The following is a 13,003-nucleotide window of genomic DNA, read 5'->3' as shown; positions in this document are numbered from 1 at the left end:
TCTTGCAGACAGATCCCCATGTAAACTGGCTCTTATTGCAGCAGAGACTGACTGGAGGCCACCTTCCCGGTTGGCCAGCCAGACCAGGGGACTAGTCCCTGCACCTGCTCTGGACTCTGAGCTCAGAAGGTGGCAGGGGTTCTCGAGGTCAGCAGACTCCTGAGGCCCAGCCCAGCATGTCCTGTCCAGTCTGCAGCCCCTCCACCCATTGTGAGCGAGCGAGATTGTGATTCCGAGGGTAATTGCTTCCTGGGCAGATGCCTGGGGTATTTTTGATGCTTGTCCTGCTCTCTGACAGACACGCTTGGGTAAAAGTGACACATGCCCGGTGAAAGTGACAGACACAACTAGGTAAAGGGCACTACTGGGTGAAGGTGACAGACGCCTGACTGTAGGTGATAGAGACATCTGGGCAAAAGTAAATGAGACCACTGTGGCCCCGCAGGCCTGTGGCAGGGAAGGCCTGGGTACTGTCCACCCCCTGAGACCTGTGAGGCCCTGTGGCAGGGTTCCATCCCCTGAGCGAGGGGCAGTGAGTGCCTGTCCCAGGTCTCAGGACCCGTCTGGTGAGCTGTGATAGTCCAGGACACCTATTCCCTTGGCTCGAGCTGGGCTACTTCTTGAGACTGCTGACTTTCTCCTTCCATCCATGACCTACCAAGGCCTTGCCCTGGAGGTCCAAAGCAGCCCCCGAGCTCAGGCTGTTCTTGGACCCTTCCGTGGATCCCTGCCTCAACGGCCCCTTCCCCGACTGCACTCCATGCCTGCAGCTGAAGTCTGCAACAACAGCCCAGACCAGCAGCCAGGCCCCTCTCCCATCTGCCTGCCCCTGGCTGGTCGCTGCCATGCAATGCCTCCACTCCTGGGCTGGGACTGAGGGAGGTAGAACAATGGGGCATCCATGTCTAGGCACAGTACCTCCCTGCATGAGGCCATGCCCTGCCAACCACCTTGTCAGTCAGTGACCATGACCTGGAATGAATTAAGTTCATCAGGGTGTGAAAGACACCATGGGCCACCGTCTCCCCTGCTGGCCCCCTGACCCTCTGTCCCCTGTCCCCACCTCCATAGCTCAACAACTGGAACTGCCCATGATCCAAGCCTCTGCACCTTTGCACATGCTATTCCCTCGGCTGGAACACTCTTCACTAACCATCCGCCCTCCACCCCCCATCTACTCAACCTGGGTCTTTGGTAAAATGCCATCTCCACCAGGAAAGTCCCCCCAAAACTCTAGTAAGAAAAGAGTAGTTCCTCATCCTGGCTACCACAGTGCTGGGATGCCTCCCATCTCCAGTCTGCCTGGGGTGGGGAAGAACTCCCATGTGTAGGGAGAGGAATGAGGGAGGGTGTGAGGAGGATGGGAGGGACGGAAGTGATGCGGGCATTTGGGAGAAGTGTGTCTGTGAAGAAGAAGGCGTGTGTGTGAAGAGTAGTGGTCCTGTGATGGAGGGAGTTAGGGCCCTAGATACTCTTGCCAGCAGTGATGTGGTTCAGGCCGGATGAGGTCACAGGACGGGGTTTGTGGAACCAGAAATGCAACTGCAATTTGCACAATGCAGGGTTTCCCTCTGGGGGGAGGGCACAGGGTCCAGGTGGGGGTGCTGACACTGTTGGAATCCGGGGTTGTTATATCCAGTTCTCGCCAGGTCAGTGCTTTGGGGACTATCTCAGAGAAGATACTGCTCACCCTGTGCCCCCAAAACCTCTGCATAAACCCCAGGCCTGACCAAGCCCTGGGTCAGGTCCCTGCTGTCTGGGCTCTGGGACCCCAGTCTTGTAGACTGGATGGGGGTTTGGGAGCACGGAGCAGGGGCCCTTCCTCATCGCTGGCCATGTGGCAGCTGGGACCTCAATTCTTATTCCACCTAGAGGCAGGACTGGTGCCCCATCTCCCCTCTGAGGACACCAAGGGCTGGGGCAGGGCCTGGGGGGCATTGTTGCCATGGGGCATCTTCCCTGGGCCACACACAGATCCAGCAGCTTAGCTTAGTTTCCCCTGAAATAAATACTTGAGAGAAAAGGAAGAAAAATGTTAAAACATTCAGCTCCTTGATTTTTATAAATAATGTGGTGAGAAAAGAGGAATTAAGTTCAATTAAAGGCAGGTGGGAGAGAAGGCACCTAAGAGGGGAGGGAAATGGGTAGGTGGGTGTGGCAGGTGTGGGAAGGAGGAATGACCCAATCCTGCAGCAAAAGTCCACCTTCTTGGTCCACTGGCCCCCATCCCATCCTGGCCTACCTTCCTCAGAGCCCCCTGACTCACCCTGTCCTCCCCCCACCCAGGTCAAGTGGGCCATGGCCTTGAAGGGTGGACAGTGGGGATGGAGAGTCAGGGAAGGAGAACGTGTAGAGTGAAACGGACCTAGAATACTCCCAGGGTTTGAGCCAGGTGGGAATAAACTGTGGTGTCCTCAGACACATGCAGGGGACATGAGAAATGAGGAGACAAGAACAAGGGTTCCTGGAGGGACAGAGGGGTCCTGTTAGGGCTTCTACTGGCACAGAGCTACTTCCTCATCTGGTGACTCTGCCAGGGGTGACCTGGGGATGACTCATCTATCCCTACCCCTATCTATCATCTATCTATCTATCTATCTATCATCTATCTATCTATCTATCATCTATCATCTATCTATCTATCATCTATCCATCTGTCCATCAATCTATCATCTTTTCGTCATCCATCCATCAGCCATCATCTCTCTATCTTTTACAGTAAGAAGGTTAAGCACACAGTCCCCCCAGAGCTTGCTCAACAAGCTCTGCATGACTGCCCCCTCCGCTGCACTGACCACCCCACACTCCTTCAAAGCCAGCCCCAGCTCACGTGGCCTCAGGGCTCGTGCACCACAGCCTGTCTTTTCCTGGGGCTCCCTCCCGGTCCTGGGTCCTAGAGCATCGGTCTTGAGAGCTCCCCAGCTCTCGACTTCCCTGTGTGTCCCTCTGTGGAGTCCTCCAACTTGGCACATATGTTTCCTTGTTTCTTACTCCTTAAGGGTCTCTGCCATCCCCAGGGAGGGCAGAGAAGTGTCCCCGGGTGGGGCAGCTGCATGGTAGGGCAGAGGGGGTAGTTAACAAGCAGTGGATGTGCTAGGGTCTAGGAGGACTCCCTGAGGGTTGTCACACCCCCTGGGTCTGGCTTGGCCCTGACTCGCTCTCTGGGCCTCGGTTTTCTGTCCATCCCTTGGCCACTGTGACACATGCACAAGGCTCGGAACTCGAGGAGGAGTGAATCTATTGCAGATATTTACTAAGTACCTACTGTATGTCAGACACAGTGCTGGGGACATAGGCTGTGGGTGGTTGCAACCGGTGGGAGAGCCAGGTCAGACCAAATAGAAGTGCAAGTATGAGTAGGGGTCCACCTCCTCCCCCAGCTCAGGCAGAGCTCCCTCAGCCTTCAGGGAGTTGGTGGGCAGGACCCTCCTTCTCAGGGAGCAGCCCTGGTCTTGGGCCAGACGGTGCAAGGGTAGTCAGGGCTCAGATATGGGCCCCAGGGGGACACTGTGGGCAGTGACGCTAGCCAATGGCACCAAAGGCAGAGTAAACCCAAATGGCCCACCATGACAGTGACCAGCAGTGGTAGTCAGGAGGGCCAGTGGGGAAGACCTCAGGGCACAGCCCTGACCCTAGAGGGCAGCAGCACATGCCATGGACCTGAGACAGGAATACATCTGGAGTGAGGGTCAGGGGGCCGGAACTGTAGAGACATGAGCCTGGGTGCTGGTGGGTGGGCAGGTGGGGGGCTGTCATGTGTACCTGTTGTGGGAGCAGCTGGGGCAGGGGCTGTAGGGGGCTGGGATGCACAGACCCACCCTCTGTCATGCCCTGTCCCCAATGCCCCTAGCACCCGTGGAGGCCAGCCTGGCTTGGTGACCAGGGACCCAGTCTAGCCATCTGGGGCTTAACCTCTGGCCACATCTGGGCCAGCTTCCTGTCCTGGCCAAAGGAGGAACTAGGCCATCTGTTGGCCACGTCCATGGTCCACACAGGCTGGCATCCGTCTGGTATGGCTGCCAGCCAGCCCACACCACAGGCCACAGACTGCTTCAGGCTACACCAGGCATGTAGGGCTGGGCAGCATCCACTTGTGCTGGGCCCTGGGCAGGGCTGGACCTGGGGGCATGGGCCCGGACACCATTCTGGACCCACCATGAGGGCCAGGTGGTAGGGGAGGTTCACAGCCGGGAGCCTGACCTCTGCTGCTTCCTGGCAATAACAAGACAGCCAAGGTAAGATGTGCTCATAGTGAGCGGCAGGAGGGGTGGTCCTCTGTACCACTTGCTCCCAGGGCCCAGCCACCTGCACAGCTCTGCATCTGACCCCTCTGGCTGGGGTGGCCCCAGGTTCATTGGATCCTCTGGGAACATGTGTCCACCCACTGCCTACCTGCTGGTCTTGCTTCTTCATGGACCTCATCCCATGTGTGGATCACCTTTAAAAACCTTCTTTATGGGACATTCAGACACTCAGAAGAGCAGAGAGTGGTTATGACATTTTCCTGTGTCCTCAGCTTGGGTGAGTGGAAAGATGGAGACATGGGGGTCCCTCTGGGGGCCACGATGGGAGCTACATTTTGGACCACGTGCCTAGTGAGAAGGGCCGGGGCCTCCTTGCAGCTCTGTGAGGGCCTGGAAAACACTCAGTGGGGTAAGTGACGCATCCCAGGGTGCGTGCAGGCAGAATCAGCTGACCGTGGGGCAGGGGTACCCCAGGGCCCTCCCACTGCTGGGGCCCCCTGCCCAGGCACGCACCAAGGAAGATGAGCAGCACGCCCACACCAATCTGCAGCATGAGGGAGATGGAGATGAGGACCACCAGGGGGATGAAGAAGGCGAAGCCAGGGCCCTGCTCGATGACAGCCTTCAGCTGGGAGGCGTTGGCCAACAGCAGTGCGATGTCCAGCATGCTCTCTGCCGCACTCTTCTTATTGGCATAATGGTTCATGTTGATGGGCCGGTTCCTGCCCCAGCGGGGTGCCTGCAGGGAGGGGGGTGGTCAGCCCGGGCTCTGTGGCAGGGGGCTGCAGGCCTGGGCCCACCCTGGTGTCCGCCCCTTTGAGCCTGGTCTCCTTCCCAGGGATGTGGGGGTTGATCGGATCAGCAGGTGAGGGCCCAGATGAGGGCTCGAAAGGGAAGTGCTTATTAATAGAACAAGAGGCCCAGAGAAGGCTGTGCAGCCCCTGCAAGACCCACCCTACGAATCAAGTCCTGGAAGAGAAAGGAAACAAAACACAACCTTAGCACACACCCTGGTTTTAGATGGGAAAATGCCGCCAATTGTCTGCCTGCCATGGGCGGGGCCGTCTGGTAGCCTTCCCTGCGTGCCCCTGCCTGCCCTCCTTTCCAGGAGGTGATTGGTGCCAGGGCGGGAAATGACGTGACGGCAGCTGGATCCCAGATTCCTGCATACTCGCCCAGACCTGCAACAAGTCTTCGTGGGATGGCCGATCCACCCAGGCCATCTCCCAGCTGTGCAGTCACACAGCAGGTGCTCAATAGATGCCTCTGCATTCTACAATGCAACTGAGCTCAGCTTCTTCCTTAATTTTTATTAAAAAAAATTTTAAAACCACTTTACTGCGGTGTGATTGACACAGAAAAAGCTGTACATAATAAATGTGAACAACTTGAAGAGTTTGGAGCTAAATGTGTACCGTGACACCATCACCACATCCAGGCCACCACACATCCAGAGTTTTCTCCTGACCCTTTATTATTAGTATTTGTGATAATACTAATATCACCCTTAGAGTGCTGTACTGGTCACGACATGCTGCACAGTCGACCTCCAGGGCTCATTCTGCCTTCACGTTCACGTTGATAAAACAGGAACACAAGTTCTGATACCTCTTCCCTCACTTCTGCCTGAGAACATCCCCAGTCCTCAAGGCCAGGGCCCCTGTCACTCCCAAGTGCCCTCCATGCCCCAAGGCCCCACCCAGAGCTGACTCCCCCTGTTGGATAGGCTCTTCTCTCCTGGGGCAGGAGTGGGGAGGGTAGTTAGGCAGGAGAAGGCCTGCCTCCGAGGCTGGAGTCCAGGCCACAAAGACCCCTCCCAGGACTGGAGTTTACCTCTTGGGGCGGCTGTTTCACTTGAAGCCAGCTCTAAGCTGCCAGGCCTCCTCTTTGTATCCAGCCCATCTGCCCTCCTCAAGCTGCCCCTGGCCAGGCCCCTCCCCAACCTCCCAGGACAAACCTGTACCCCTCAGCCCTGGCCACTTGTCCACAGGAATCCCTGAGCCACTAGGCCTCCTGGGGCCATTCAGATCTTGTTTCTAGAGTCATGAAAGATGCAGGGATGGGAGGTGGGGGTTCTGGGGAGGGCAAGCCTCTACTTTCTGCAGCTGGAGATATTTCACCATGGAAATTACAGAACTACAGAAGGGCGGGGTCTTCATTTTTCCATTATGTCTTTTAAATTTAATCTAGAATAACATGCCCAGGAGGGAGGATGGGAAAGTAGGTGGCTCTGCTATGTCCTGCTTTCCCTCAGTGTCAGTTGTTCTTAAGTAGCAAATCCACTTGGTTTAAAATTCTAGACCCAAGAGCCCCCAGGGAAAGCCTCCTCCGCTGGACCCAGGGCCCTGGCCTACTCTTTGGGAAATTCCATGTGCAGCCTGGGGTCTCCTCTTTCTTTCTTCAAGTCTCCCCTTTGCCTCTCCATGCCAGGCCTACAGCTGCACTCACATCTGGGTGGGCCACACCCCCAGACCAAGAACACCCAAGGCACACCACTCCTCCCCAGGGTCTGTGCCCCACCCCCCTCAAAAGCACCAGGCTGTCTCCCAGCTCTGCTCTTGCAAAGCGGCCCAGCTGGCCATGCTTCGCCATGTGTGTGCTCCTCTGGGTGCGGGCATCCTGGAGACACTGGCCCGCTGGCCATGTGCCCCTATGTTTCATAAACCAGAAGTGCCAAAATGTCTTCCACACACACGTAAGTACCTAATACACATCTCAAGCACAATACATATATGTGTGTAAGCATACACAAACATGTAGACACAGTACACATGCACAAACACACATGAGCACACATGCACACACACGTATACATACATGTACACACACATATACAATACATATGTATATATGCATTGACAAACACACATACACACACATATGTACACATCCAGGCTAACTGTGGAGGCTTCTGAGGAGGAGGGAGAATTCTTTTTTATTCTGAGCTCTCTTGAACTGTTTAAATATTTTATGCCCATGCAGCCACGTGCACATTCAAATACAGAATGACACCATCAGCAGCAGTGCCCCCAGAACAGGGCGCCTGTGCCCCGCTCTTCTCCACCTTGGGTGCCCAGGGCACAGTCCATCATCTTACTCACCCTTTAGCTAGGTGCTTTCCTCCAGGGAGTTCCCCCCTGTCCTCACACTCCACTTACCAAGGGTAAACTGAGGCTATATGGGGAGGAACCCTGCCCAAAGCCAATGGCAAGTGAGGGTTGCACTGGGATTTGAACCCAGGTCCCAGGGCTCAGAAGCCCTGAGAGCTGACACCACAGTCCCCTTGGGCCCTGCAGTGGGGGTCTGGGGTCTGGGTCACCTGTGAGCCTGAGTGCTCAGAAGTCCCCAGCCCCTGGCTCTAGCTGAGTGACCTCAGGATAGCCAGCCCCCTCTGGGGTTCAGTCTCCCATGTGTGCAACAGGGCCACGGAGCAAACATGCCGGGAGGTTCTGGGGGGTCTGGCCACTGTCTCAGGGCCCCAGTTAGCAAGCAAGGGCCCCAGGCCATGTGCCCCTCCTGATACAGGGCACTTCCTGCCCATATGGCCATCTGCTTCCTGTTCAACCTGTGCAGTGATAAGGAGCGCTGGCCAGAGGCTGCAGGCCAGGGGGCTGGTGGGGGGAGCTCTGGTCAAGCCCCAGTTCACTATAGCCTGGCAGTGTAGCCTTGACAACATGCTCCCCCTCACTGGGCTTTAGCTTCCCCATTTGTACACCCCAGGCCACAGTCTGGGAAGCTCTACAACCCAAGTACCCCCACTAACACTGAGAAAGAGCACTGTTCTCCCATTCTACAGAGTGGGAGACTAAGGCTCAGGGGGGCTCACCCAGGGCCACTGTGAGGGAGGGGCAGATCAGAATTGGAACCAGCCTGTCCACCTCAGAGCTTAGGGCCACCCAGGACATGGCACAGCTTCATGTCCACCCTGGTCAGGGGGCCCAGGAGGTTTGTGCGGTAGGGGCTTGGGTGGGGAGGAGGCTGCAGGGCTGATCCGCTTCTCCCATGCCTGACCTTGGTGTCCTAGGCCTTCTGCGGAGGGAGGGGCTTTGAGCTGTGGAGGGAGCTCTGGGCCCTAGAGGTGACTGCTGCACAGGTGAATCCCAGGGAGGCTGCTATCTTGAGAAGGTCAAGGGCTGGGGGGGCGGTCAGAGCCCACCTCTCACAGGTGCGGAGCTCTATGGGCCTGGACAGGCCACCTGCCCACCCAGCTGCCAGGAGCCATGCTGGGACCCTCTCACCGAGACCCCTGCCCATGACCTGGGCAGTGCAGGGAACAAATACCCAGTTTAACGTGTCCCTAGGGCCAAGAGGACTTCCCTGAAACCTCAAAGGCATCCCAGAAGCTAAGTAAGCTCGGGGCTGCCAGACTTTTTCCCCCTAAAAGCCAGGAAGGAGCCTGTGGGGAGGGAGCTGGCTTTGGCAGTGGTGCCCACAGGGCTGGCTCCTTGAGCCCACTTTCTGTGGACAGAGGGTCTCATCCCAGCCATTGGTAGGCAGCTCGCAGGGACCCAGGCCACCTGGCCCAGGGGCACACTGCTGGGCAACCTCAGCTTGGACAGGGAGGGGAGTTGGGACAGAAGCAGGATTCAAAGCAGATCTGTGGTACTCAGAGAACCCAGTTTCAGCACAATGCATCCTCCAGTCCACCCTGGGCTTGGATGGGCTGCCCATGGCCTCCGGCTGGGCCCAGGAGGTCTGGCCCACCCCCAGCCTCCTGCCTGTACACTCTCTGCTCCCCTGGGAGACAAGGGCAGGCCAGGGCCGTGGCCCACTGAACCCCTGCAGGACCCCTCAGGGTTTTGCTTATGGACTTCCTCCAATCCTGCCTGCCCCAATTCTGCCACTGACTCCAAACCCCATGTACAAGTATGGAACAAGGAGCCCACATGGGAATTCCTGCCCACGCTCCCAGAGCCCAATTTCACATCTGTAGAACCAAGCTCCCAACAAATCTATGAGGCTCATCAGCTACCCTGGGAGGAGCTGGGGTGCAGGCCTTCCATCAGCACCTATCTTTTATCATCCCCATATCCTGCCACACCACGGACCAACAGAGTGACTGGTCTGTGCCTCGGTTTCCTCATCTATAAAATGGGCACATAAGGGGGAGTGAATGAAGGGCTCAGAGGCCCAGTGGCTGGTCAGAGCACAGCTGGTGCAGGGCAGGACTGGATGTTCCTCTTCCTCGCCACCCAGGCCTCACCACTTTGAAAGGTTACCTCCCAAACGAACTGTACCAATTTGTAATTAATTCCATTTAAAAAATCCATAACAAGGAAGAGAAAGTACTAGTCCCAGAAAATGCATGAGCTGAGTGAGACCCAGGGTGCACTGGAGGTCCAGCTCCAGATGCTGGGCTATCGCAGCCACTCCTGCATAAGGCCCCTCCCCTTGGGCTCAGTGGGCAACAGTGGATGTGCGGGCTCTGGTGTCCTTGCTTCTGGTTGGGACCTGAGAACTGACTGAGTAGGATCTGTTGGGGCCTGGGGTGTCCCTTGTCTGACCCACCAGTGCGGGGCATAAGCTGTTATTGTGGCCACTGCCTGGACTCAGCATGAAGGCACCTGCTTCAGGTCACACTGGCTTACTCCTGCACTGTCCCCATACCGTCAGCACCCAGCCAGCCCCGAGATGGCTCTTGCTCCATGTCTGAGCTCATGGCAGGAAGTTTCCTAGGGCGGGGGGCGGGGGGGTTTCCCTGCTGCAGCTGGGCTGGGTTGGGCAGTCCCGCTTCCTGTGGACTCAGCAATGGCCAGCAGTAACCCCGCAGCCACGTCAGGGCTGCCTTTTGGAACATGGCCAAGACCCCACCAGCCTCGGGATCTGCCAGGAGAGCAGAAATGAGAAAAAGAGCAAACTTGGGACTTCCCTGGCGGTCTAGTGGTTAAAACTCCACGCTTCCAATGCAGGGGGCATGGGTTCGATCCTTGGTCGGGGAACTAAGATCCCATATGTCGTGCAGCATGGCCAAAAAAAAAGAGAAAAGGAGCAAACTTCCCCCAGCAGCTGAGGCTGTGCACGCACCCCTCCCTCCCAGGACTTGGCTTCCAAGCCCAACTGTGGCCCCAGGAGCCTCACTGCACCCTGTCCTGCCACCTCCCTGCTGTGTCCTCAGCTGGCTGTGGTCCCAGAGTCTGCTGCAGGGTCCAACGCAGCTGCCCCTTGAGATAAATCCCTGGGCATGACACAGTCAAGGGCCACATTTATTTTCACAATAAAATTGCTGTTTACTACTCCTTCTGCTGCCAGCCAAAAGTGAGCTGACTTAGTGAAGACTCCAACTCACTCCTGCGGGGCACCTGAGCAGACCGGCCTTGCATGGAGGCCATGGGGATATGGGGCATGTGGAGGGGGACATCTGCAGAGCTCCCCCACCACCCTGGCCCGACAGGTCTCATCTGCCCATGGATTACACATACAACTCTTCCCTGAGCCCAGCCACCCTGGGAGGTGAGTGATCCTGCCCACTTCACAGAGGAGGAAACTGAGGTTCAGAGAGGGTCTGCACTTGCCCAAGGCCCCATGGCAGGGCGTCTCGAGACCGATGGGGGCTCTGGGCCTGGGCCTCCCACTCAGTCCTCTTGCAGCCAAGGACATAGTGGTGACCCAGCCCACACACCCTGCTGTCTGGGGCTCTTGCTTAAGTGGGGACACATCTGAAGATCCTGGGGTTTGCCCCTCCTCCCAGCAAGCCTTTCTACCCCTCCTCAAGCAGGAGCTTGGGGCTCAGATTCAGGCAGGGACTGCCGGGAGAAAAGGCTGTGGAAAAGCCAGGTGAGGTGCAGGGGGAGGGCCATGCCTGTCCACAGGGATTGCACCTGAGGGAAGGTGCTGCCCCTTCCAAACCCTGCCTGGGCTTCATCTTTGGGAGATGGTCTCATGTGGCAGGCAGGAATGTTAACAATGCTGTGTGCCCAGTTTCCTACAGCACTTCACACGCACTAACCCATTTAATCCTCACCATAACCCTCTGAGGGAGGCACTACTCTCACCCCATTTCACAAATGAGAAACTGAGACACAGAGTGATGTGCTCGAGAACACAGTGAGGCAGGTCCTGAGGGTGGGAAGGGGAAGGCGGAGGCTGGAGGGCAGTGTTGGGTGGGCCTGGGCCCCAGGCAGGGTGAGCAGAGCAGCCTTCAGTACTGACCGTCTCTCCCAGAGCCTCGCTGCCTGTGACTGGAGCCACCCTGGAAGAATGCGTTCACTCTCGCATGAGCTTCCAGCCCCTCCATGGGCCTCCATAGCTGGCAAGGTCTGACCTCCCATACCACCTCCAGCTCCCCAGCTCCAATGTATTGATACTTGGTGGTCCAGCCCCTGGGCCTTTCTCCCACTGTTCTCCCTGCCTGGGATGCCCTTCCCAGGCATACCCGTACCCCATTCCAGTCCTCCAGGGCTCAGTGCCAATGTCCCCACTGGTCAGGAAGCCTTCCTGGCCCCACTCCCACCTGCCTTCAGGACCAACCCCAGGGAGTTCAGCACTTTGGCCGTGGCTTCTCCATCTGGACGGGTCTCAGCTCTCAGACCGAGTGGTACAGGGCTGCAGCAACTGCAACTGGTCCCAAAGCCAATGAATGCAGTGATCCCTGAACACACCCGTCCTGCCTACTGAGGGCCCGTTCCCCAGTGCAAGGCCTTGCTTGCCCCACATGTTCTCCCCCCATCCCCTAAACGTGGCCTGTTACCACAACATCGCCTAGGACTGGTCACCCACACCTGAGCAGGGCCGGTCTCTGCCCCAGTCAGGCGCTCATGGCCACCGTCCCTACCCCCATCCCCAGGGGGTCAGAAACTGAAAGAATGTCCAAAGTCAACGAGTTGGGAGGGCAGTGCTCAGGACTGCGCCACGAACAGAGGCCCTGGGGAAGTGCTAGTCCAAGGCAAAGCCAGTTAGGAACCGCTACTCTGGCCCTGCCAGTGGGACAGGACCCCAGGGAGGGAGGGTACCAGCTGTAATATGGGACCACTGCCAGGGCCTGCCCCATGCCCACAGCGCTTCCAGGCCAGCAGGGCAGGCTCTGAATAGAGCCTCTCATGCGGGTGGAGAGAGGAGAGGGGGCCACAGCGGCCCCAAGTTCCCCATCAGGGCACGCACAAGATTGTGCGGTCTCCGTGGACACCGTGGGTGACGTAACTGTCTGCCCGCTGCTGGCCTGGGGCCCAGAAGCCGCGATCCACTCCGCCCAGTCCGGGAGCGCATCGAACCGGAGGAGAGGCAAAGTTGGAGTGTGGTGTGGGAGCCGGGAAGGCAGGGGCCCGCGGGAAGTGGCGGGGGGAGGGAGGAAGGTGGCGCCCAGGCCCCTCGGCTGTGCAGCTCGGTGTGGGCGCTACCTGCCCCGGGCCACGTCCGGCATTCTGCCAACAGCCCACGCCCCCGCTCACCTTCCGGGGTGGCTGGAGCCCCAGGGCCACCGCTGGGGCCCCCGACCGCGCGGGTAGGGGGCGGAACGCACGGCGCGTGGCGACCACCGCCACCCTAAGGACGCGGCGCGCAGCTGGTCGGCGCCCATAGGTCCCTGGGAGCCGCTGGCGCCGGGCTCAGAGAGGGCGGGCATCGGCCAAGGTCGCACAGCGGCACGGGGCTAGGGGTGCTTACCGAGGCGTCCGGGGAGCCAGGCGAGCCCGGGCGCACGTCGCCATTGAGCTCATACTCCTCGGGTCGCGAGTCCATGGTGCGGCGCTGGGGCAGCCTTGCTCCGGGCCTCAGGGAGGCCGGCGCCTCAGCCGCTGAGACCCTGCTGCGCGGCCGCCCCCTCC

General features: G+C 58.3%; 1 protein-coding gene across 3 annotated transcripts in view; it reads right to left on the bottom strand.

The window, feature by feature from the left end:
* The window catches only part of LOC130704521 (ninjurin-1-like), a 26,327-nt gene extending 13,324 nt beyond the window's left edge, over window positions 1–13,003 (bottom strand). The window contains exons 1-3 of one of the 3 annotated variants that reach the window (XM_057539626.1): window positions 12,843–13,003; window positions 4,758–4,983; window positions 4,435–4,634 (exon numbers count right to left, since the gene is read on the bottom strand). In XM_057539626.1, the coding sequence (XP_057395609.1) occupies window positions 4,573–4,634; window positions 4,758–4,983; window positions 12,843–12,917 (363 nt within the window). In that variant the 5' untranslated portion in view covers window positions 12,918–13,003 and the 3' untranslated portion in view covers window positions 4,435–4,572. Of the gene's footprint in view, window positions 1–4,434; window positions 4,984–12,842 lie in introns of those variants that run through there. The other 2 variants (XM_057539627.1, XM_057539625.1) reach the window with 2 other exon arrangements.

This window comes from Balaenoptera acutorostrata, unplaced genomic scaffold (genome assembly GCF_949987535.1).
Source record: "Balaenoptera acutorostrata unplaced genomic scaffold, mBalAcu1.1 scaffold_1059, whole genome shotgun sequence".
Classification (NCBI taxonomy): Eukaryota; Metazoa; Chordata; class Mammalia; order Artiodactyla; family Balaenopteridae; genus Balaenoptera; species Balaenoptera acutorostrata.
This window is presented reverse-complemented; position numbering and strand designations above follow the sequence as displayed.